Genomic DNA, 26,470 nt, shown 5'->3' on the forward strand with positions numbered 1-26,470 from the left:
GTATATATTTTTATATATTTATTTTATCTAGTCGCCGGTTCGCCGGATACCGTCGCCGGATGCCGACGCCGACGCCGGATCACCGGCTCCATCTCCGGTCCGGTTTTGGTTGGCCAAAACCCTTTTCGAGTAGCTAGCCACCTCCACTCTTAGTTCAAGTTACCTTTAACTCTCTATGCTCCACACATAGACACAAAGATAATATCTTTTGCTCCACCTTATATATGATGAGAGCCGTATTTGTCGTGCCTATGTGGGATATCTCACAATTTTCTCTTTTCTTTTCACAAACTTTATACCCTCATATCTTGACATTTAGTTGTACGTTTCTCGTGTAATAAAGTGCATTCGAAACCTCCATCATTTTGTACTTAGATATTAAAAATGTTATCTTCACAATTATTGTATTACGTGATTCATACTCGATTTTGTACGTTTTATGGGATTTTCACACTATTGCTGAAAATCTTCACGACAGCATAAGCTTTAGCGAGAAAGTACTTAAGATAGATTGGGAAAGAGAGAAGTTGAGATCACACAATTGAGAGAGATTGATTGAAGTTTTAACTTTAGATTTAAGAAACAAGTTACACGATCAATTTGATAACGAATTTCTTCCTCTTAATTTTCATACAAAAAAACCGTGTTTTTTCTCCTCCCCCTTCCCTCTTTTATAGATGCTCTCATGCATATGATGCATGTGAGGGTACAAGACATGCATAAATTGCATGTTTGCCATTTGGCGCTTAAGTATTACATGTGGTGCATGCTAACCATGTCACTCATTTTAGCACTCATGGATGAGAATTTACATGTAAAAGTACAATGATAGAAATATAATTTTAACTAAATACCATGGCTTAATGGTAAGCCATTTGACTCCTAACTTGGAGGTGCAAGGTTCGAATCCATACTTGCCCTCCTTGTATATGTATATATTTTTATATATTTATTTTATCTAGTCGCCGGTTCGCCGGATACCGTCGCCGGATGCCGACGCCGACGCCGGATCACCGGCTCCATCTCCGGTCCGGTTTTGGTTGGCCAAAACCCTTTTCGAGTAGCTAGCCACCTCCACTCTTAGTTCAAGTTACCTTTAACTCTCTATGCTCCACACATAGACACAAAGATAATATCTTTTGCTCCACCTTATATATGATGAGAGCCGTATTTGTCGTGCCTATGTGGGATATCTCACAATTTTCTCTTTTCTTTTCACAAACTTTATACCCTCATATCTTGACATTTAGTTGTACGTTTCTCGTGTAATAAAGTGCATTCGAAACCTCCATCATTTTGTACTTAGATATTAAAAATGTTATCTTCACAATTATTTTATTACGTGATTCATACTCGATTTTGTACGTTTTATGGGATTTTCACACTATTGCCGAAAATCTTCACGACAGCATAAGCTTTAGCGAGAAAGTACTTAAGATAGATTGGGAAAGAGAGAAGTTGAGATCACACAATTGAGAGAGATTGATTGAAGTTTTAACTTTAGATTTAAGAAACAAGTTACACGATCAATTTGATAACGAATTTCTTCCTCTTAATTTTCATACAAAAAAACCGTGTTTTTTCTCCTCCCCCTTCCCTCTTTTATAGATGCTCTCATGCATATGATGCATGTGAGGGTACAAGACATGCATAAATTACATGTTTGCCATTTGGCGCTTATGTATTACATGTGGTGCATGATAACCATGTCACTCATTTTAGCTCTCATGTATGAGAATTTACATGTAAAAGTACAATGATAGAAATATAATTTTAACTAAATAGCATGGCTTAATGGTAAGCCAATTGACTCCTAACTTGGATGTGCAAGGTTCGAATCCTTACTTGCCCTTCTTGTATATGTAAATATGTATATATATTTATATATTTATTTATCAAGTCGTCGGACGCCGGTTCGCCGGATGCCGTCAATTACCGTTGCCGTCGCCGGATTGGCGCCGGATCACCAGCTCCATCGCCGGTCCGATTTTGGTTGGCCAAAACCCTTTACGAGTAGCTAGCCCACCTCCACTCTTAGTTCAAGTTACCTTTAACTCTCTATGCTCCACCTTATATATGATGAGAGCTGTATTTGTCGTGCCTATGTGGGATATCTCACAATTTTCTCTTTTCCTTTTACAAACTTTATACCCTCATATCTTGACATTTAGTTGTACGTTTCTCGTGTAATAAAGTGCATTCGAAACCTCCATCATTTTGTACTTAGATATCAAATCTATTTAAAATGTTATCTTCACAATTATTGTACTACGTGATTCATACTCGATTTCGTACGTTTTATGGGATTTTCACACTATTGCCGAAAATCTTCACGACACCGTGACCGAGCTATAGTCGTTCTTCATCGCAGAGATGGCTTCTACCTTAGCCGGAGACGGTTTCCGGCCGTACGGCCTGCATAGGTGTCCGACGACCATGATCTCTAATTGCCCGAAGGCCGACTTTCCCCCGGAGAAGGTGAGCCTCGCACTCTCCAACCTCTGCAGCACCTTCTCGCAGTCATCGATGTGCGCCGGCACGAATTTCCGGCATCCGTCCGGTCCGATCATCTCGTCCCTTTCCTCCACCGCGCATCCCTTGATCGGGACATCGTCCAAAAACGGCATGGTGATGTCCGGGATACAATCCCTCAGCACTTTGTTCATTGTGTTCACCATGTGAGCCACCGAGTTCGTCCCTCCTTGCGGCAGGGTACACATTTGTACTAGGCCGAGAGGAGTTCGCATTGTCGTGATGTCCCTGCTCTCTACGGCAAGCTGGAACTGATCGTACCCCGAGTAGAGATCACCGACAGAGTAAATCGACCTTCCGACGAAGGCCTCCGCGAACTCGTCTATTGTCGGTCCGATTCCTGCGTTTCGAATGGTCACCTTGTTGACCGGTTGCAGGTCTTGAATAAAGCGCAGCGTGCCGTCCTTCTTCGGCACGGTAAACCACCGATTCGAGTATGGGGCACTCGACGGTTCGAGGATTCCCATCTCGACCTTTTGCTTTAACAACTCCATCAGCTTCGGGATGTGAGCTCTAGGTACTGGAATCGGTTTGAGACTCCACGGCACATGCGGTACCGTGAATATCACCATCGGTTCCACGACTGTCGGGTCTACGCACCCGATCTCCTCCGGTGACAATGCAAAAGCCTTCCCGTGCCTTCCGAGCATTCCCCGAAAACGGTCCTCTTCCGCCAGCAGTAGGAAGCCGCCCCCACCGATTTTGAGCTCGCACAGCGTTATGTCGGTGAACGTGTGTCCTATGTGGGCCGGATTTCGTAAACTCGGGTCCGACGCAACCCCCTTTATTCGCAACTCGCTGCCCTCCGACAAGGGAGCCGCGATTGGCCTCACCTTCCGGTCCACAGTCATGTACCTCGTGTCCACCCGGGCCGTCCGATCCGACTCGAGCCCTCTACTGAAGTCCGCGATGACTTCAACCGGCCGATCGTACCGACAACCGCCTCGATAGCCCTATCAAGGGCGTCGGTGCCTTCGCGCGCACTCACTATAAGGTCTACAGCCGAAGCCACGGCTTCTGCAAGGTCCGACCCCCTCATCTTCTACTCCTCTGCCGCCTGTTCACGTCGGGTTCACCAAATATGTCACATTGTTACGCGCGTGCGCGGAGAACAAGGCGGGACCACTAGGGTCTTGGACCGAGGAATAGGTGAGGAAGAAAAAGAGAGAGAGAGAGAGAGAGAGAGACGCTCACTCACGTATAGACAAAGAAGCGCACGGGGACGCGTCACAACAACACAGGAGACGCGAGTTGAGAACACTAGAGTGTGTATCTAAATATAGGCATGTATTTGTATGTATGCAGACGAATCGAACGGTTACAGCCGACCAGGTCGGCGAGGTGGATGCCGACGCCTGATCACCCATGCACATAGGAGAGCAAGATGGAGATTCTGCCGAAAGCACACGGGCGTTCCACGGAGCAGAATCAGCCTCCTGAGAGCCTGCGCAAAAGAAAGCTATGGAGAACGACAGAGAAGAAGAGCTCGGTCCCAGTCTGACAGCACTTCGTTCCCTCTAGCGCGCGATCCCCTTCTCTCCCCCGTCTCCCTCTCTTTTATAGCTCAAGGAGGGAGGCCGTTTCACCCGTTTACATCACATTAACTCTCTATCCTTTCGGACAGAGATACTCCTCGATTTACCTTATAGAATATTGCTACCTAGGATTTAACCTTTGTGCCTACCTATCTACTATACGACAAGGGACGTGCCCACGTGTAAGGGCCGGTTCACACACACTATACACTGTTTGCGCCTGGGGACGGTTTTCTTCACGACAGCGGGGCCACGGCCCAATCATAAAAGCCATTGTACGTGCATGCGAAGGATGAGTCGACGACTAGCCGAGGTTGCTCCCTTACGCGCTATGGGTGGACAGGACTACCCACAGTTCAGTGACAAGGTACATGTCGGCGGAACTAATGTTTGGACAGAAACCCATCATGCCAGTAGAGCGGACGATCACATCGTGGACGGCGATCGATTGGGCCAACGAAATGAGCCGAGAAGAATTGCTTGCGGCCCGAATCCGGCAACTCGAGTGAAGGCCAGAAGACGTGGAGTGGGCCACGGCAAGGGTGAAAGAAGCGAGAATCCGGAGCAAGGCCTAGTTCGATCGGACACACTAGCTCCGGCCAAGGAAGATCGAGGAAGGCGATTGGGTGTTAGTCTACGACAGTAGCCTCGACAACCAACATAGGTCTACGCGTAAGTTCGCAAAGCGATGGTTCGGGCCATACGTGGTAATTAGCATCAACGATAACGCGATGTATAATCTCGCGGAGCTCGACGGGACCCGAATGATGACTCCAGTGTCCGGGAAGCGGATAAAGGCCTTCTAAAGACGGAGTGAGGCAGAACCGGACCAAGAGGCAAAAGGACCAGTTCAGAAGGGAAGGACGAGTAGCAGATGGCCCAGAATCCCTCACTAAAAACGTTGCCCGGCACATAACAGAGTATGTGCAGTTTAGTGGGGGTGGATGTCGTGAAAATTCCGGGCCATTGGTAGAAACAATGTGAAACGTGTGGGAGCACTGGTGTGCACGAGTGCACACCCCTAGTGAATTAGATAGTGTAAGTACTAGGCATAGGAAAAAGGGGGTGTACTAGGTAGTTAAAGCATTAATAGGGATTCAGACATCGCGTAAGTAGGGAGAGTTATGAGGAGAGCGAATCAGGGGGGAGAATTTAGGAAGTTAAAGTGACAAGGCCATGAATGCTTTGTAAAGGTCGCTCCTTGTGCTATAAAAGGGGCGACCCTCGACTGTTTTTGGGGATGTCATTTTTTTTCGAGAGAGGAGAAAGGAAACAGAGACTAAAGAAGACGAGGAGTCCTACGACGTGACACCGGAAGGCGCTTCCCCTGCTCGCATCAGACGCCTGAGTGCTCCCTACCAGGGGATCGACCTTCTGTGTGCCCACTCATCTCCGTGTCTGACTACTCTAGAGCCTACGCTCGAACACCGGCACTGATCCGGTTGTAATCACCCACAGCGCCACGCGCATATATTGATTAATAGAAGCTTATCCACTTACCGCTAGTTATTCTTAGCATATCTGTCTGCGCCTGTGTCTACGCACGTTCCTCTTACACTATCTCTCTCGTTTCACTAATCTTTTCTGTTTAAACCACAGTCTCAAGGCCCACGTAAACCACAGACTCTTCCTCCTCATTTCTTGGTTCCTTGGTTCAAGACCCCCGTGGTCCTGCCCAACTTCTACGCATCCGCGAGGATTTCCTCGACAACGCTAGAGAGTTACACACCACCACTATGTAACATAATTAATGTGTCATAGGAGTTACATTCTATGACACATAGTTAATGAGTCTTGTAACATAACTCATGTGCCATTGGAGTTACACTATATGACACAGAGTCAGTGAGATTCCCCACTCCTCAAGATTCTAGAAAGTGAATGAGTGTTTTAGTGAGAGGGTGATCTTATATAAAGCACACTCCTCTTGCTTTATAGTAGTCAGTTAATCTCCCATGTAATGCTTTTATTCTTGTGTGGTTGCTATTCTCTACTCCTTGTCAATATACATCCTGAGCATTCTATTTTCTTGTCTATCTTGTGGGTCTCCTCTCTCCTCTTTCACGCACACATAACACACATCTCTAATATATTCCGCTACATAGAATCATACTCAATTCTGTACAATAACTAACAATAGTGATAAATAAATTAGGGTAGCTAGGGATCGTTGTAGGTGGTTTGGTTTTATGCTTACAACAAAGGATCAAAGTTATCATCTATTGTATAAAGTTAATTGAAGGCATTTTGGTAGTAGAGTTTATTGGAAATTTATTTGGATTAGAGGACTAAAATTGATGGTGCTTGCTTCCTTTTAATTGTTGGGAAAAACTTAATATTGTGGTCTGAAGTCCACCATTCCTTTATTGCATTATCCACTTCATTAGCACAAAATAACAAAGATAAAAAGATATTAGAATACTAACTATTGATGTCAAATGAACTTCATTTAGCCTTGTGTTATCTACTATCAACATCCATATTCTACTTTATTGGTTTGAAGGTATTGGTAAATGTGGTAAATTTGTGGTTAACACAATTACATTTGTGTGCATGCACTTGTATCAAGATGTACATGGAGAGTAAACTCTAAACAAACAAACAAAACTCGTGATTAAGTGAAAAAAGTAATGTAAAGGTAAAAAACGTACCGAAATCAATGTTACCAAACTCTATAAAGGTCAAAGATAATATTGATGGGTGTGTTAGAACATAATCTAAAATTCTAACATAAAATCAGACATTGTAGGTACTAGGTACTAATTATACCATTGGAATGTCATTTTCGCCTAAAGAAAATGTTTATATAATTTATCATCATGCTCAAATGTGATTGTTTGTTTGGATTTTCATCTATGTTGATGTTTGTACATATTCAAACCACAAGATATATTCATGAATGGAAAAGGGTGCTCTAGACTAGGAATAACTAACACAATGTACCCAATGTTGCTCCATGCAAGCAAACCGTTTCATGGTTTTTCCATGGAAGTGGTTCCAAGTGCTTTCATATGCCTAAAAGACACAAAATCAAGCATACCAAGTTGATGGAACACATATATACACAAGTAAAACGACTAGTTTAACTACCATAATATCATTTTTTTCTGGGAAGTAGAACTATGAAGGCCAAGAATATCCATGACAAGGATAAGTCTACAAATTGGCTATTGGGATCAAATAGGACGTCCACATTCAGGATCGCCAAATATTGCTAGGTATTTTGATGTTAGTTGTTAAGATAATGAAGCTACAAATCTAACACTAATAAGAACATGAAGGGAACATCACTGACATATGCATTCTTTCTATCAAGTTGGCGTTGTGCTTACAATAGGAACGAAGTTCTTTTTGTAGGACATATTTACTATCAATGAAAGGAATGAGTTTAACTTCGTTAGAGGACTCCAAAAAATCGATACATGAATAGGAGTATCGCTCCATATGAAATCTTACATTTTTATGCATATAAAAGTCAATGAGTTCATGACTCATAGTATGAAGGACGATTGTAGTTTGATGTTTGTAACCAGTGTAAACAATTTATGATGTAATAAAGAAAAGATGTAAATTGTCATTATAACTTGTTTATGTAAATTTAGTCTTATCATAGTGAACTTTATAAACCTAAATGGTAATCAATGCCTGGTGGAGGATTTAGTAAATAAATAAGTTTCAATGTAATAGGAAGTCATAATTTAGAAATGAAACTTGTTGAATTAAGTTGTTGCTTTCTCTCATTGCTTGAATTTTGCAAGTGTTTAATAATCTCTCCATGATTCAAAAACAAACAAGTTTTATATGTGAAATTGTCAACAAGCAATATAATTAAGTTGTTCATACATTATAAGAAAAAGGACGTTCAACTAGTCAAGTGACCGACTCTCTGATAGTTGGAAAACTCTACTACTACTTTTCCAATTGACATGTTCAAACATAATTAATAGCTGAATAATCAATTGATTGGTAGAGAGATTTAGTTTCTCAACCAGAAACCCATGTTGAATTGATTGAAAAGGCTTGGGGTTTCAAGTGACCATTGGTCACAAGTTTAATTACTATATCAAGAAATAGATGGTTCTAACCACACGATGGGTGTAAAGAGTGAGTGAGTTAGATGTTGTTCATTACTTGGTAGATCTCTGCTACTTACAACAAATCTTAGATTTTCACATTGTAAGGGTTGCTTCAGGCTTCTTGACAAAAAATTTCTTTTAAAACATGGTATACTTGTCCAATGCCACCACACAAATCAACATTACCCTCATCCAAGACCAATAAACTAACAAAAAGTGGCTTTAGTTGTGTCATGTTGTGATTGGATGAACAAATAACTGAATGCAAGTACAATCGAACGTGATTACTTGAATTGCGTGGCGTGTAAGTATTTATTTCTATCAGTCAACAAACTTTGTGACAATGTTTTACATGCGATAATAAGAAGTTATAAGATACACCAAAATTTTACATGTGTTTTAGTGGAAAATTGAAATGGTATATATCTATATACACACATTTGTAAACAAACCGCCAACTTAAGAGTCCAATCGGTTACCTTGACCACATATACACTTGTTGTTTTGAGAACTTAACTCCTCATATGGCATGTTGCTTTATCGACACACGCAATTCGCGAAGGAATCATCGTCATGTAAACACATTACTGTACAACTAAAATGCTTTACTATTTATTCGAGAGATTCGATGGTACATCGAAATCGTGACCAAAAAAAATTTATGCGCATAAAAAGTCACGAAACGTTTTAACGATTTGGAGGTTTGATGGACGATGCTTTGTTGTTGTGAACTACCATAGTCACAATGCAAGACGGGTGGTTAATCCCCACCTAGGGGCGCGTGAAAAGCCGTTTGGAACAGGAATGGACAGGTCACATGAATTGGGTTGTGCTTCATCCGGTGGTATACGGGTTTCGTCGTGGGCAGGTCTCTACAGTTGGTCCATCGGGTTGCATGTAAAGGGGCAAGGGAATGGATAAGTTGCATGACCAGTGCGTGCTTCATACGGGTTCCGTCCTATGCAAGCCTTTGCAGTTGTCCATCGGGGTTGCATGTAATGGGCACGATTTCGGACAGCGGGCGCCAGTAAGACAAAACAAAACAACAGGACAAAAAGGGAACACGTAGACAGACAATCAGGAAGGAGATGATGATGAGGATATTATATGGACATATGTACATAACTTCTCCCATAATGTGCTCATGGGATCATGGATGGACACACAAATGGAATGGGGTGGGGCCCGGCCTGAAAATGTATGTAGGATTTGTCCGCCCAAGTGTGAAACCGGCAGAGCCCCCCCCCCCCCCCCCCTCTCTCTCTCTGTGTAGTTTGACTCTCTTCCTGTCTCTGTCTCGCTCTGTTTCTCATTAGACGAGTCAATTCTGGAGCTTTTATGTCTTGTGGGCGATTGATTATTCTCCGTCCTCTCTAGTTTGCTCTGCCTTTCCATCCGCTCTGCAGACTGCACCCCCCCCCAAGTCTTCGGCATTGAAAGATCTCTCCTACCTTGCCTTTTCCCCCGCCCACAACTGTTAGATACAGCAGATCTCTGATCTTAACACCAGAGAAGAAGAAGGAAGGAAGAAGGAAGGAAGAAGAAGAAGAAGAAGAAACAAAACACAAGAGGAAGCAAGACCGCACAAGGAACAACCTCATCATCAACAACAACAATAGTAAAGAAGAAAAACAAAGAAGATAGAAGAGAACGTACATTTTTTTTGTATGGAAAGATCGTCTGCCCATGAAGTTCATGGATTTCTCCAGCAACAACAAGTTCATGAACATGAACATGACCATGATCACGCCGGAAGGAATACACCTCTCCAGCCATTGTCATCGAAGAGGCTCCCATCCATGGCAGCAATTGTGAAAGCCTTGTTGTCCAGCCGACGCCGATTGCGCCTCACCCCCGATAACAAACTTTACTTCCTATGTAAACCTTCCACATTTGCCTTCTCCATTTCATATTTTTATATGTGTTTTGCATGTCTGTTAATCCTGTATAAGTCATCATAATTTATCTTTTTCATTTTGTTTTTATTTTTCTTATTTTGATTCATTCCTTTTCTTTCTATGCAAGTCACCACCCAACCTTTCCTCCCAAATCCTATTTTTCTTTTTTTGTTCATTTTATTTTTCAAATTTCTTCACTTCATTTCAAAATTGTCGAACATGACAGCCTTCATATTCTTTTAACTATTTCATTATTTTAGCAACTCATTGTTTCATTAATCCCCCATTTTGTTATTTTATCTTTTTTCCATTATGTTTCATTGGGTCAACGTGATAGCAAATGTGAAGACTTGCTACTTTACTGGTCACAGCACAATGCAGTACATACACTTCTGTCTGTATTTCATGGTCATGTAGGAGGTTTGCAAGATATGTGAGGTTTGAAATATGTGAAATGTACTTCCTCTGCAATTCATGTTGCAGTATATCTGTGTGTGTATTATGTATATTGTCACTAAATTGCCTGGTGTGTAATAGGGTAGTCCTGGAAGGTTTCCTAATAGGTTGAGAGAGAGAGAGAGAGAGAGAGAGTGTGTGTGTGGTGTATGAGTGCATGTAAGGAGGGTATGACAGTGTGAGGGAGAAACAAAAAAATAAGGCATGGTTTCACTGATCTTCTACAGAAGTATTAGGGCTGTCTTGGGCTGTCCTTGCTAGCCGAGCTGAAAGAGGTGGCTTGGACAATAGGGCAGAGGAAGAGATGGATATGGCTGTTGGTTCAGCTGTCATGCATTGGAAAAATGCTTTGCACTCAACATTGTAGATGGGAGTGTATCCACCAACAGCTCCTCCAATGGACAAGCCACTAGATATTTAAGTAAAGCCTTAGCATGTCTCGGATTAGGAGGCTCCCTTGGGTACTAGAACTAGAGTAAATATCTTGGAACTTAGCCTTAAGAATAAACTTCCATGTAGTTTCAGAAAGATTCAAACTCATATCCTGATGCTCTTTGGTCCAAGACAACTGTTTCCTTGTGAAGCCCAATTGAGCTTGGTGTGTGCTGGTGGATTACTTTAGGAGATCAAAGAGTGTATTATAGTTCTTATTGAAGAGAATAGAAAGACAAGAAGTATATTGATATCTGGCCTAGGAGACCGAATGAGAGATTACATCTTAAAGTGTTGCCTTGTCTTTGAGAACAACAAACCAAAATAAATATAACTAAATTTGTGGAACTGCCTAAGGTATCAAAGAAGTGTTAGCTAAGCACTTAACATTTTGAACTTCTGCATTTGAAAGATCTCAAACATGGGTTGATCCAAGATCGAGAGGTCTTTGAAACGAAGAAGCATGATGCCACATAATAATGGCCATTTATCTATCAATGGCTAGGGTGATGAGTTCATGATCCAGATGGATGGGGCCATCACGCATGATAATTTTCTATTGCCCAATCTATTGTGACCCATTTTGAGTGTTGTGGTTTAAACCCTTACTTGTGTAGCCCTTGATTGCCTGGTAACGTGAGGAATGAGGGAGGTAAAGAAAGTTTAAATGGCTCTTTCTTGATGAGCTGTTGTTGGTGTATTGTGGACCATGAACAAATTCTCTCTTTGTCTCTCGCATTCTAGCAAGAACAGTCCCAAGCACCATTGATCTTCATATTCCATTACCTTGTATGGTGGGCCAAAAACTGGTTTGAGGAGGCAACAGTATCTCCATTTTATTTGATAAAAAACAGTACAATGGAAAACGTAGTACTCATCCAATTCCATCCCCTGGATATCACAATTGGTAGATGTATTTTTCCATAGATTTTGTGTGTATATCTGCCTATCTCAATCTGTAACTGATGTTAAGAGGCCGTGAACTCCTATCACTCTCAAAGCGCACGAGATATATGTATTTCCATATAAGAATGCCTAATCATAAATCCATCTTGTAATGCATGTAAAAAGAGGGCTTCCTTGCGGTTGTCCTTCTGACCAAGAGACATTGTGTGGCTGGTCTATGTCATTTCATTATCCAATTTAAGGATATTGGTTTAGATCACTGTATTTTGTTACATTTTGGTTATGTTCAGGTGTGGACAATACAAATTGTAGTTGAACGGGGGTAGAACATTTATATTTGTGCTATGTGAATGGAACCATTATTGCATTTCAGCATACTGACAATGGTTATCTTCATGTTCAGCCATCTGTTTTGACAACACTTTTTCTTTGGGTACTCTCAAACTTGTTGGATACTTGTCACTACCACTCTTTTGAGTCGTTTCCATCTCAAAATATTGAAATATTATATTGTCCATTATCGGGGTTTGTCCTACCTCCTCCTGGATTATATCATGGGGCACCGATGCTTTACTTCTTATCATGTGAGCAATCATCAAGACTAAAGGTCTCTCCAAATCTATCCAGATACAAGAAAGTTGATATGAAGAAGTTCTAGAAGGGAAAGGACCACCCTCATCATCAACAACATTGATCTCACATATTTAATGGAAACGAAAAAAAGAGAAACCAGAACAAAATGAGTTAAAAAAGGTTCACAAGCTGCTGGGGCATGCAAAGTGTTAACCCACTGAGTGTGCACTTACTCAATGGTCAAGTGGTGTTCCTGGAAGATTCCCTGTAGGTTAAGGGTGGTCTCTACTTTGGGGGGTCAACTGCCAATCAATGAATATTCCCCCACTCACTGAGAGGATGCTAGGCAAATCTAAAGGAGTATTATAAGGCCCATGGTGATTAATAAATGCCTAAGCCTTATTGGTCAGGGGCTAGTTTGGAGCATTAACAAGCTAAAAGCTGAATTGAAAACTAAACGTGTTTCCTATTTCACTGTTTGGAGCTTCCATGGTTGGGTTGAGTGGATGGGCAAAAAACATTCCTAATATTGTCCCTAATATTGTCAGCCATGGTTCTGTCCTTGTTTAAGAGTTCTTGAAAACTAGCAAGTCCTTTTAGTAATGCTTGAAAATCATACCAGATGACGTCCTATGTGAGGCATTCCAAAGTGTCTTGTTCTTCTGTTTCTGGTACGTTAGGCAACATAGGTCACATATTCTATTTTTCAGCTCAATGTGCTAGTATGAGGGAGAGAGGTTTGTATTTGCACCATGACAGTGAGCTTGCTATACACTCTGGCTGCTGATCTAACATAGGTATTGATTAGACACTGCCACTGATTGCTAGATTGTTCTTGTTAGTTTTGGTGGCACCTAAAAATTGTTGTATATACATACATATCATTTTTCATGATGGTACACGAGGAATGCAAAACTTGGAACATAGAAGCATCTGTAAAATTGGTCACGATTTGACCTGCAAGGTGAATGTTGCATGTGCGAAACTGAATTACATATCTTCTTGGACAATGTTGCTTGTATCATTTTCATGCAGTTTGTTATGTGAATTTCTAGGAATACACTGGTGCATATTCTTGGAGAATGTTGCATATGTCATTTTAATGCGGTCTATGCTGTAAAGGTGTAGGAATACATGATTTGTATGGAGAATATTCTTAATTACATCTTTCTCATGTGGTCTATGATATAAATGTTTTACAAGTCTTCATCCAATATTTATCTTATTAGAGAATATTGCAGATTTATGGTCTATATATGATGAAAATGTGCTAAATAAAATAAAATATGTAATGCAATTGTGTGGTGTCTATCTAGATGAACCTGGGAAGCAAGTTTCAAGTGCTATCAGGATCAAGAATACAAGTGGGTCTCCAGTGGCTTTTAAGGTATTTTAACGAAATTGCGATAAATACAACATTCTTCTTGTATAGTACATGGCTAATATTCTTGTATTCACACCACTTTGATAGTTTCAAACAAACTCCCCAAAGAGCTGCTTCATGCGTCCTCCTAATGCCATCCTTGCACCTAATGAGGCAATAGTTGCTACTGGTAATTTTACATGCTTTTATTATCTTTGATATAAGCATTTCATACCTTGCTGTTAGAGGAGCTTCGCTAAGGTTTGTGATTACTTTCCAGTGGTGAAGTTTATTGAGATGCCTGAACATGACCAAGAAAAGAAAACCAAGGAGAAGTTCAAAATTGTGAGTCTAAAAGTCAAGGCAGGAGTAGAGTTCACTCCAGAGCTGGTAAGATGAGAATTTTTATTGGCAAATTTGAAATCGACAATAATGATTAGTAATGGCCTGATGTTTACTTTTTATATGCTTTTAATTTATGTCAGTTTGATGAGCAAAAGGAGTTTGTTGCTGTCGAACGAGTATTAAAGGTGGAGTTTTTGGATCCACATGGCCAATCATCTGTAAGGCTTCATTAATTTTGATGCATTTCTTCTTTTTGTTGAATTTAATGTTTTAATGAATTAATTTCCTACAATCACGGTAATAAGTTATTAGTTATTTTTGTTTAGCTGTAGTTTTATTGAGCATTTAGATAGTTCACTCATTGATGTAATCTCTTATTTGGTCTTATAGGCCATTTTGGCCTCTTAAAAGACGTTAATATTTCTTTCTTTCTTTCTTTCTTTCATTGTTCTTATGGATGAGACAAAACACGCCTCTCAGTTCTAATCACTTGTTGGGAATCATAGACCATTTTGATCCTTTCAGATAGATTCATACATCTTTCTTTTTTATCATAGTGGGTTATCTTAGCAGTAAGCTATTATTAGGTTATCAATATTTCGCTTTGTTAGACCATATATTGCTTCACCTAAACTAAATGCTACATTGATGTATTCGTCTCTCACTGACTTGCTATGCTGTTTCTTTATGAAGGAGATCGATAAATTGAAGAAACGTTTGGCAGAGGCTGAAGCAGCCCAGGAAGCTAGTAAAAAAACTGAAGAGAAGGCTCAAAAAGCTATTGTTCCTGGTGATGCTCTCCATGAATGGGTAAGGCTTTGATTTAAAGCAATGACAATATAGACATTAAAATGTGTGGGGTGTGGGGTGTGTGTGTGTGTAACATCCCTAGCTTTCTACCAGAACACTGGAGTTTTTCCTATTTCCATACTGTGTATAGGTGCATTATCTAACAGAAACATTTATTTTTTTACAGCAAGAGCAGCAAAAAGAGAAGAACATACAAGGTGATGGTGTAGACTCATAAATGGAAAATTGTTTTTCCTTGTAGTCTTGATGATTTTTTTTCCCAACAGTCTCAAGGTCTGAGATATATATATATAAATGTTGTTTGTGTCAAGAGTTCATTAAAGATCACATGTGCTTGGTTGCTTGTTGTATAAAAGGAACTTTCGATATGAGATGACAAGCAGAAAAAGCTACAGATATTGTTACTGTCAATACTGCTTTTTGCTCATACAAGTATTGGAGAATTTGATCAATCAATCAATAGATAATATCCATGTATTTTACTCGTATCTTTACATCGCATGAGGTACGTTCAATGTAGTTCCGGTTCATTAACCATCTCAACACTTTATTTTTGTTGCTAATTAAATAAGAAAAAAGGCTCAAAGATTGTTTTTCACCATGTGTTTAAAAATTTGGTGACATTTCATTTCGAGATATAAATTTGCAGTCCATTCTTTGGTCACAATGTACCATAAGTGAGATCTTTCAAACAATATTTATGACTACTATATGTAACCCTAAACCTTTAAAAGGGAACGGCATTGCATAGCAATAGTTGTGAAAGACAGACAATATGTGCTCCAAACTGAAGTTGTAACAGATACAATCTAAAGGAAAAGCATACCGTCATGAATGAAAGACATTTTTTACTACAAGGTAACAACCAATAAATATTTTGTAGAGATATGAAGTAGCACAAGAAATTAACCAGAAAAAGTAATTTGGATGAAATGTCTACTTTCCTTCTTGATTCACTCCAAGATCAAAAAATTTAACTCCAGTAACAACTCAGCAGACCAAAGGTTTTTCTTTTGTTGCTAATATGGGTGAGTTGTACACAACGTTGATATATCTCTTTCTTTACATGATATATGATTGTTGAATTTGTCTTCTAGAGATGTTACTATATCTTTTTCTTTATGCAATAAGCAATTGTAGAGATGCTTTGTCTCATTACTATATCTTTGTCAACTAGAGATATTACTATATCTCTGTCTTTGTTGAGTCTCATTGGTCACAAGTGTCTTTTAGAGATGCTTTGCCAAGTCTCATAGGCCATTAGGTGTTTTCAAGATATATCTTTATTTTGTTACAACAATTGTGATCTTTATTAGCTCTCCTAGGCCATAATGGTCTTTTACAGATGTCAATATATCTTTCTTTCAATCTTTTTTATTGATTCAATGGAGTTGCGGTCACAATAAGTACAATTGGTGCCCCTATTTACAATAACAATATGCATTTAGGTTTTGCAATCCAGCAATACCTTGCTTCATGGGTATTGCAAGACACCCAATATGCAAAACACCATTTCCATCTAATAATACACTGTAGCCTTGTCAAGTCATTCTCCCTTGGTTCTTGCAAAATGCAAATATTTTGGCATTCCACTTTGGCCAATATAGTCTTCTCTTTTAACATTTTAATCCAATCTGGCATAAATATCCCCTATCTTTGGGAATATCTCCTTTTTGTCCTCACTTCTTGCAAAAATGCATGCTCTCAAGCATCCCACAATGGATGAATTCATCATACTCCTAATATAAGATACATTTATAACTCGAAAGCTTTTTCCACATCTTTTTGCATGCCGTCAGTACCATAAATATCAGTCACAACAATGTAAGCTTTAGCACATGTAAGCTTTAACTTCAGTCCAATATTCCATTTCTGATTGAATCAAGCAATGCATTTATCTCGTTATCAGATGCATTCATAATTCAAAAGCTTTTCCGCATCTTCTTTCATGCCAGCAGTAGCATAAATGTCAGCCATAACTACATAAGCTTCAGCACATGTATTATCTAATCTCAAAATCTCATCAAAAGCCAACCTCCCAAGCTTCAGATTCCCCCATTTCCTGCAAGCACCCAACATTCCAAGCCAGATGGTAGGATGATCAAACGAAGGCATTTCCTTGATCAACGACATTGCTTTCTGAAAGCGCCCTTCATAACCAAAAAGCACCACCATACAAGCATGATGCTCTAACTTTGGAATAATGCCATTCTCTTTACTCATATTACAGAAAAGGATCCAAGCCTCGTTAACGAGACCCGAGTGACTACAGGCACTCAATATACTCAGGAATGTGACCTCATCGGGATAGAGACCTTCAATTTGCATTTCTTCCAGACATTTCAATGCTTCCTGACCTTGACCTTGATCTGAATACCCTGAAATAAGTGCATTCCATGAAACTACATCTCGGACATGAAACTCTTCAAGCAATTGCTGTGCTTTTGTTATCACTCCACATTTGGCGTACATATCAACTAGAGCATTTCCAAGCACAATGTCAGCTAGGAGACCCCTATTCCTTATCTCATCATGAACTAGTTTTCCTTTTTCTATGGCTCCTATGTTACCACATGCCTTCAAGATGCATACGTAGGTAACAACATCAGGGCAAAGGCTCTCACTGCACATTTGCTCGAAACAATTCAATGCTTCATACAATTGCCCTTGTTTGGTATATTCTGTAACCAATGCATTCCAAGGAACTGCATCTTGAATAGGTAACTCTCCAAGCATCTGTTGTGCTTTGCCAAGTACGCCACATTTAGCATACATGTCTACCAAAGCATTGCCAAGCACATCAGCGGTCCCAATTAACCCCCTATCCACCATTTCTTCATGAATTTGTTTGCCCTTGTCTATAGCTCTTGCACTGCCACAAACCTTTAACATGCAAATGAAGGTCACTACATCAGGAGACAAACCATCGCTTTGCAACTCTTCATAACAGTCGAACACTTTTTTACATTGCCCCTGTTGAGCATATGCTGCAATTAATGCATTCCAAGAGACTATATCACGAACAAGAAGCTCTTTAAGCACTTCTCTCGCTTTTGAAAGCATTCCACACATGGCATACATATTCACTAGTGCAGTGCCGAGAACAATATCTTGCTCTAGTAAACCTCTACTTACTATCTTTGTATGAATTTGTTTGCCCTTGTCTATATTTCCAGTGCTGCCACAAGCCTCCAACATGTGAACAAACGTAACCATATCTGGAGAAAGACCCTCACTTTCCATCTGTTCAAATAAGTTAAGTGCTTCAACACCTTGCCCATTTTGGGCATATGCTGCAATTACAATAGACCAAGAAACTGTGTCTCGATCTGGGAGCTCTTCAAGAACTGCTTTTGCTTTTGTAAGCATGCTGCATTTCACATACATATCCACCAAAGCATTGCCGAGTGCAATATCTTTCTCCAGAAGATCCCTATTGTTTTTAATCTCTTCATGGATTAGTTTGCCTTTGGCTATAGCTCTTGTACTACCACAGACCTTCAACATACAAATGAAGGTTACTATATCAGGATATAGTCCCTCATTTTGCATCTGATCATATAAATCCAGTGCATCATAAGATTGTCCTTGTTGACTGAACCCAGAAATCAGTGTATTAAAAGAAACAACATCTCGAAAAGGAAGCGCTTCAAACACCTTTAGTGCTTTTGATGGCATACCACATTTGACATACATGTCCATTACAGCATTTCCAAGCACAACATCCTTCTCCAAGAAGCCCTTATTTATGATCTCATCATGAATTTGTTTGCCTTTGTCTATAGCTGCTATGCTACCACATGCTTTCAAAATGCAGATGAAGGAAACCTCATCTGGAGAGATGCCCTCACTCTGCATATGTTCAAAACAGCTTAATGCTTGATGATCTTGGCTGTGTTGTGTATATGCCACAATCAATGCATTCCATGACACAACATCTCGAATAGGGAGTTCCTGAAGCACATTCTCTGCTTCTGTAAGCACACCACATTTGGCATACATATCCACCAAGGCATTGCCAAGAACAATATCCTTCTTTAGCAAGCCACTCCTCGTGATCCTTTCATGAATTTGTTTGCCCATTTCCATAGTTCTTGTATTACCACATACTTTCAACATGCAAATGAATGTGACAGAACTAGGAGAGATGCCCTCAGTTTGCATCATGTCAAAACATTTTAATGCTTCATGGCATCGATCTTGTTGGGTGTACCCTGAAATTAATGCATTCCAAGAGACTACATCTCGATTAGGAAGCTGTTCAAGAACTTCGTGTGCTTTTCTAAGTGTCCCACATTTTACATACATATCCAATAATGCCGTACCAAGAACTACATTCTTCTCCAAGAGGCCCTTCCTCACAATTTCCTCATGAATATGTTGCCCTTTCTCTATAGCTCCTCTGCTCCCACAAGCCTTCAAGATATGCATGAAGATGGCTTCATTTGGAGATAGACCTTCACACTGCATACGTTCGAAACAGCCAAGTGCTGCATGACCTTGTTCCTGTTGGGCATATCCTGCAATGACTGCAGACCATGACGCTACATCTTGAACACATAGCTCCTCAAGAATCTCTTGAGCTTTTGCAAGCATACCACATTTAGCGTACATGTCCACCAAAGACGTTCCAATCACAATATCTTTCTCTATGAACCTCCTACTTACAATCTCCTTGTGAATTCTTTTGCCCTCATCTATCGCTCCTATGCTGCCACAAGCCTTTAAGATGCAAATGAGGGTTATGGAGTCAGGAGATAAACCCTCACTTTTCATTTGCTCAAAACAAGCCAATGTTTCATGGCATTGCCCTTGTTGCGCATACCCTGCAATAAGTGCATTCCACGAGACTATATCTCGGACAGGGAGCTCTTTGAGAACTTTCTGTGCATCAATAAGTGCTCCACATTTAGCATACATATCTACTAAGGCATTGCCAAGCATGATATTATCTGTCTCTAGCAATCCCCTTCTAACAATCTCCGCATGCATTTGTCTTCCTTTTTCGATAGATCTCATGGTCTTCAAGATGCAAATGAAGGTGATGGCATCGGGAGAAAGCCCCTCATTTTGCATCCTTTCAAAACAATCCAATGCTTTGTGCCCTTGAATATCTTGACCATACCCTCCAATGACTGAATTCCATGAGGCTACATCACGAAGAGGAAGCTCTTCAAGCACTTCATTCGCTTCACTGAATGCCCCACATTTTACATACATATCCACCAAAGCATTACCAAGCACAACATCTTTCTTCAACAAGCTCCTATTCATTATCTTTCCATGAAGTTGTTTGCCCTTGTCTATGGCTCCTAATCTTCCACAAGCCTTCAAGATGCAAGTGAGAGTTACTTCATCAGGAAAGAGTCCTTCACTTTGCATTTGTTCATAACAACTCACTGCATCGTGAGCTTGGCCATGGTGCGCATATCCTCCTATCAATGCGTTCCAACAAAAAACATTCTGAAAACAAGATTCTTCTAACACATCATGTGCTTTTGCAAGCATGCCACATTTGGCATACATGTTAATTAGCGCACAAACAAGATGAGGGATCTTCTCAAGTAAACCCTTTTTGAGAACATAAGAATGTAATCTAATGCCTTTGTCGATATCCCTCTTCTTAGAACAAGACTTAAGTGACTCCACAAAATCATAACGGAAACACTTTTCATCATCATTATCCTGCTCCGCACGCTTTCGTTGCAGCTTTTTGTTTAGAATTTTATTTAATTCTCCATGCATTGATAGAAGAGATGGGTTTCTCCTTAGTTCTTCATAAACCCAACAAGGAATGTACAGTCCATCAATCCACAAAAACCCAGAAGTGTGCTTATTCCTAAAGTCTGATCGTGTAGAGTTAATCTGTATTGCCAAAGTACATACATCCACATCTCTATGGAGAGATGTACCAAAATATGGTAACTCCGGCACTCGCTTTGGGGGATCACAGAGGAGAATTCGGGAAGATTTGTATCATTTTCTTGAATGCCCACCATGGCATGTCAGGAGTCGATCTTTTTTGAAGCACGGAGAGAGATTGTGTGGAATACAAGGTACCTCTTTGCTACTAAAAGAGATCGACTGTGTTCAGGTTCCCAAATTATGCAAATGGGGAGCTTCGAAGCAAGTCATTTGTTCATACATCAACAAAAAAACGAAAGGAAAATAATAATAATAATCCATAACCAAATGCCTTGCAGAGGGAGGCACCACTAAATGTAGTTGGAAGAAGAAGCAGAAGGAAGAAGAAAGGTTTGATACGAAATTACAGTAAGCCCCAATTGATATATTAATATTGTGTGTGATACAACTAACAATAGGCAACAGTTCGGTTCGGTTCGGCTCGAGTGGGTCAAAACCGAACCGTTTAAATGTTTAGAAACCTGAACTGAACCTAATCGAACCACGAAACCGTTAAGCCGAACCATTAAAAAAATTCAAACTGTTAAACCAGTAAAACCCCGGTTTCGTGGTTCGGTTTCAATTTTCAACTTAGGTCAAATTTTAAAATTTTAAAATATTTCATTATTTAAATTTTCAAAATTTTAAAGATTTTCATAAAATGTGAGAATAAGGCATGACAATGAAAAGATTGTTTAAAAACATTTTTTTTTAATTTAAAAGTAAAAAACCATTTAAACCGCGGTTTCTAACTGTTGAAACCGAACCGTTAAAAAACATTGAACCGTTAAAACCGTTAAGCTGCAATTTTGCCGTTTGGTTCGGTTCAAACCGACCATTGCCGATTGTTAGATACAACATGGTTTGCCCCATTATTAGAGTTCAAATTGGATCTAACCTTTACATAAGGGGGGAGATATATATGTAGATAGATAGATACTAGAATTGGATTCAAGCTTTTTGAGAGTATTAAATACATCAAATTCAACTTGATACTATTCGAAAAGAGTTGAGATGATCAATCGAACATGAACACGAACTCATGAACACATTTTGCATGCAAATGGAAATATGCCATGCAATCATTTTTTATTTGTTAGTTCATATTGTGCTCGTGTTACTTCTACGAGAATCATCCATGTTGAGATGTTGGGCTCTACAAAAGATGGTGAAGTCGTGAATAATATGGGAAATAGTGTGAAAGTGTGTCCGTTCATGCGGATACCATCCATGTATTGTTCACTCTATTGCTCCTTAATTCATTCTTTGCTATTCACATATAGATTTTGAGGGCATTAAAGTTGAACATGCGTTCATAATCTCTTGTTACTTTTACAATGTTAGTTTTACTAATTGCATGTATGGCTTCAAAATATTCTACATTGCTAATCATTTTATTCTTGAGAAACGAATTTACTTTTATAACCAAAATTATACCTCGTTAAATTAATCATGGCATGTGCTTCATAGCCCATGAGTCATTAATGGTAGTTCTTAACTTGGTCAAAATGTAAGGATGTACAAATATGATAGTGTTCACTACTGGCATTGAACACTTCCCCTTGTACCCTTGCTTATATGGCTACCTTCTCCACTTGGGTACTATTAAGGCGAATTCATAAAGACCATGATAAACAACACATAATGGGAAACTAACATACATAGTATGAAAGTCGATGAGCTTGTTCATGATAGGCATGATTTGTAAGGGTTGTGATGAACAAATTTGCATAAAGTAGAACGACCATACATACATATGATGAAGAGTTTGGCCAATTGGTTGAATGCTAGACATAATTGAGTGAGGTCATACACAACTTTCTCCTATTCCATGTTTCGCATTCTATGGCTCAATTGTTCTGCACTCGAAACACTCAATCTTTTAAATAGGCAAATGACAGTAGTAGTATTTGAATATTTTGATTTGAATGTCTCCATCAAATTTTGCACAATATATTTCTTAGATCCATGACATTTTTGTTGCACTATTAATAATACTCATCTCCCATATCAAGAACAGGAGAAATATCATCTGTTAAGACGAAACAAATGAACAAAATTGGTCATTACGAGGAAGTTTTGAAGGAACCCACAACAGATGAATCAACCACAAGTCACAAACATTAACGCTTACTTGACAAAATGATCATATAACGAGTGGTTATTTCCAAGCTGCCATAGGAAAGCCAACTGAAAGTCAACAAAAGTAACAATCGTTCAATGTTATTCACCATTTGATCCATCTTTTAGTGAATGGATTACGATAAGCACGAGATATCTGAATTCTACTTGACGCTCTCATTTTCCGTTACATGGTGTATCATTTTGGATATCTGCTATTTTGGGAATGCCATTACAATGAGCATGATATATATTCATAATCTACTTGATGCGCTCATTTTTAGTGCTCTGTATCATTTTGGATATCTTCTCCTTCAGAATAGAAAGGGTATAAAAGCAACACATAGAGACAATATCCATACCTCCTATATAAACTCCTATGCAAATTCAGATCACTGGGGAATTCAGGATTGAGCCAGAGTTTTTTTTTTCAGTTCTATCCTTACTGAACTGGTATTCATCCAAATTCAATCATTTCTCATGAAATCTCACACTCAGACTCTTCATGGATGAATTATAAATAAATAATACCCAGGTTGCAAATCACTCAACCTACTAGAGGTAGAGCAAGCCCTTCATGTAAACTTACTGCATTTAAAGGCTCCCAATGTAAAAACAAAACCGATCCCCATATTCTAACAACCTTTGCATTAAACAATTCATAACAATGTTCTAAAGCAAGTCCCCAACTCCCTGACAAGAGTCATCCCAACCAAAACTTTTTCCAAACAAACTTTGGCCTCCCATCACGATATCCGGTCAGTTAGAAGTCCCATTATGTTAATTCCCCCATAAACTCTGTTTTTGCTTCACTGAATATCAAGAGTAACATATTTTCCATCATATAACACCTTCAGTAGACATAGATTCAAGCTTCTTTGCAAGTGATTTAAGAATTGCCCACCAAACTAGAAGGCTTTCAAGTAGGACCTTTTCACTGTCTAATTTCCACAACTAAAAATCCCTTTTCAAGCTTTCTCAGATTGAGATCAGCAAATTTCATGAAACAGAAAGGGTCAAAATGAAGACCTCCAACAATTCAGAAGCTACAAATTACTCTCAAATTGCTACTGAAACCCTTGCAAATCAGTATTGCAAATATCTATATCACCTACACTGATCATAAAACAGTTCTCCAATGAGGAGATAATTTCCCAAAGTGATTCAACCAAATGAAAATCGTAAACTGGTCCTTCTAACAGTTCGAAGACAAGTTTACCCTCAAATTTACTATGTAATACCCATTTCCCAATCTTCGTCACAATCGACTGGTTAGAATCACTCTTTGATGGAAAATTTCATTCCATTGTAACATGACAAAGGAAAAGGTTTAAAAGTAGGTCTTTAAACAATTGCAGAACTAAATCACCCTCCAATCTGGTAACTAAAATACCAATTTCCAAGAGTTGTGGCCATTAGCAAAATCAACTTCAAACATGAAGATTCGTTGGCAGACAAAAAATCGATTCAATTTGAAACTAGAACTTCTATCCTTGAAGAATATTTGAATTTACATAATAAAAACAAGAGAAGGGGGGAATCAAGCAAATTTTAGAGCCAATCTCCCCCCCTTTTTTTTCTTACCTCCCAACTTTGTTTCCAGCAGATAACATCATGAATTATTTTATCCAAATTTAGTAGCTAAGGCTATCTACTCCCAATCCATAAAGAACTCCCGCATATTGTTCCGTGGAGCCATTGCAATAACTCTCTTTGATTTCCCGAAAAACACACGAAGTGAGGAGGCTATCAGACCCTGCTTGATGAGATTCACCGAGCCGATCCACCCCCAGACTAATAGCGAGGTTTGTAAGGCTTCCATGGAGAGCGTGAAACTTCATCATATACTTGATATCATAAAGTATAGGAAAGAATACCCTCACAACATTCATGAAATCAGACTCAAGCTCCGGAAGCTTCTTGCTTGTCAAGACTCGCAAAAGGTACCCAATATCGTAAGCACAATGGAATGTGATCCAATGGACTTCGGGGTTGAGAACAACACCAGAGGACATGAAAACCTCACCAAATCGCGCAAAACTTATACCATATCTCTTGAATTTGTCAAAATCAATCCCAGCGCGACGGAGGAGATCGATCGACTCATGAGCACATACATCCTCAATTGGGCTGAACTCGCAAAAGTTGAATTGCCATATACAATACATCTTCTTCTTCTTCTTCTTCTTAGCCACATTTTTATGTCTGGTTTCACAATCGATCGCTAAACCTGCACTGTCTTCTTCAATTAAATCGTTGGTCCCCGAACACAATTCCAATCCCGATTTTCCTCCTTGCCCATCCAAGATTTGTCTGCTTTCACACTCGGTTGGTGAAGACGAACCGAAACCAGCAGTGTTGTCTTGTCCATTTACACAATTGGGAGGCGAAACTGAACCTGACTTGTTCTCTTGACTAGATTCCTGTTTAGGCGGCGAAAGCAAACCAGTGTCCAACTCTTCTTCTGATTCCCATTCACACTTAGGAAGTGAACCAAACTCATCCGAGAACGTGATACCGAGTTGTATGAGCTTCAGCGTGTTCACGTTGGCCTTCAAGGAGAGGTAGTTATATGATGGATCACCTCTGGAAACGGAGACAGGTTTCAAGACAGTCCCAGGGAATTCAGTGTCCATGGCAACATATGGGTAGTCATCTACAATGCCTTGGATGACAGATATCTCTTTGTCCAAGTTGTCGGCCCAAACCTCACGGATCCATAGATCGTCTTTGTCGGGAGTCACCGCCATTATTCCAGTATATCTTATGTTTCTGCTTTGCTTTCTGATCCTCTATCAGAAGAAGTTTTTTAGAAGTGATCTTTTCCTTCTTTCCTTTCCTCTTAAGAAGAACCCAATTTCCTTCCCCTTTCCTGAAATAACCTGCTTTTCTTTTATATGTGGCTTCCCTTCTTTTTACTCTGCTTTCCCTTCCAAAATCTATGAGAAGGAGAAGCTACTGTCGTTTTTTCTTCCTCACTCCCCCCTGTGAAAAGCAAGAGAGCAAAAGATTTGCTTTCTCTTGAAATAGAACCAAATTTTGCGTTTCGTCCTCCGAGAAAGAAAATCGATTCCCTGTCGCTCTCTTCACCAAAAAGAGTGAGCTCTCTCTCTCTCTGTCTGACTATGAGCTTCCTCTGAGAGAGAGAGACAGACAGAGAAGTTAGGGTTTGGTGGATCACAACCGGCAACGAGTAAGGAAGGGGGGGCCGAAATCGCACAGATCTGCAGAAGCTTTCCTTCCTAGAGCATGTATGTGATAGAAACAGGGGAAACAGATATTTTCGTTCTTATTTCTGCTTTTGTTTTTATTTTTATTTCTGTCTTTGCTTATTTATTTATTTATTTATCTATCTATCTACATAGTTTTTTTTTATCTACATAGTTATTTTGTTTTCTTTTTTAATTACTTTATTTTTTGTTTTTTTTTAATTACTTTATTTTTTATTTTTTTATTTTTTTATTTTTTATTTTTTATTTTTTATTTTTTTATTTTTTATTTTTTATTTTTTATTTTTTA

General features: G+C 39.5%; 2 protein-coding genes and 1 pseudogene across 2 annotated transcripts; 1 reads left to right on the forward strand and 2 right to left on the reverse strand.

Annotated features, from left to right (window-relative positions):
* Positions 1–9,784: 9,784 nt before the first annotated feature.
* LOC147855646 (vesicle-associated protein 4-2-like) lies at positions 9,785–15,411 on the forward strand. The gene is made up of 7 exons (XM_087330334.1): positions 9,785–10,021; positions 13,725–13,795; positions 13,880–13,961; positions 14,052–14,161; positions 14,257–14,334; positions 14,810–14,926; positions 15,093–15,411. The coding sequence occupies exons 1-7, from the start codon at positions 9,811–9,813 to the stop codon at positions 15,141–15,143; spliced, it is 720 nt and encodes a 239-aa protein (XP_087186460.1). The 5' UTR covers positions 9,785–9,810; the 3' UTR covers positions 15,144–15,411.
* Positions 15,412–15,954: 543 nt separating this feature from the next.
* On the reverse strand, positions 15,955–20,944 carry LOC147855647 (pentatricopeptide repeat-containing protein At2g39620-like). Its single transcript, XM_087330390.1, has one exon. It carries the CDS (start codon positions 20,669–20,671, stop codon positions 16,832–16,834), a length of 3,840 nt encoding a protein of 1,279 aa, XP_087186516.1. The 5' UTR covers positions 20,672–20,944; the 3' UTR covers positions 15,955–16,831.
* Positions 20,945–24,422: 3,478 nt separating this feature from the next.
* Positions 24,423–25,838, reverse strand: LOC147855648 (putative CCR4-associated factor 1 homolog 7 pseudogene; annotated as a pseudogene).
* Positions 25,839–26,470: the final 632 nt, after the last annotated feature.

This window comes from Azolla caroliniana, unplaced genomic scaffold (assembly GCF_043228905.1).
Source record: "Azolla caroliniana isolate FFs.n. ecotype wild unplaced genomic scaffold, voAzoCaro1.0.p SCAF_14, whole genome shotgun sequence".
Taxonomy (NCBI): domain Eukaryota; kingdom Viridiplantae; phylum Streptophyta; class Polypodiopsida; order Salviniales; family Salviniaceae; genus Azolla; species Azolla caroliniana.

Bases quoted from the DNA above. Each gene is read 5' to 3' on its own strand.
- LOC147855646 (XM_087330334.1), top strand. From the start codon at position 9,811: ATGGAAAGATCGTCTGCCCATGAAGTTCATGGATTTCTCCAGCAACAA. The intron at 10,022-13,724 runs GTAAACCTTCCA...GTGTCTATCTAG, and splicing joins TAACAAACTTTACTTCCTAT to ATGAACCTGGGAAGCAAGTT. The intron at 14,927-15,092 runs GTAAGGCTTTGA...ATTTTTTTACAG, and splicing joins GTGATGCTCTCCATGAATGG to CAAGAGCAGCAAAAAGAGAA.
- LOC147855647 (XM_087330390.1), bottom strand. From the start codon at position 20,671: ATGCATGGAGAATTAAATAAAATTCTAAACAAAAAGCTGCAACGAAAG.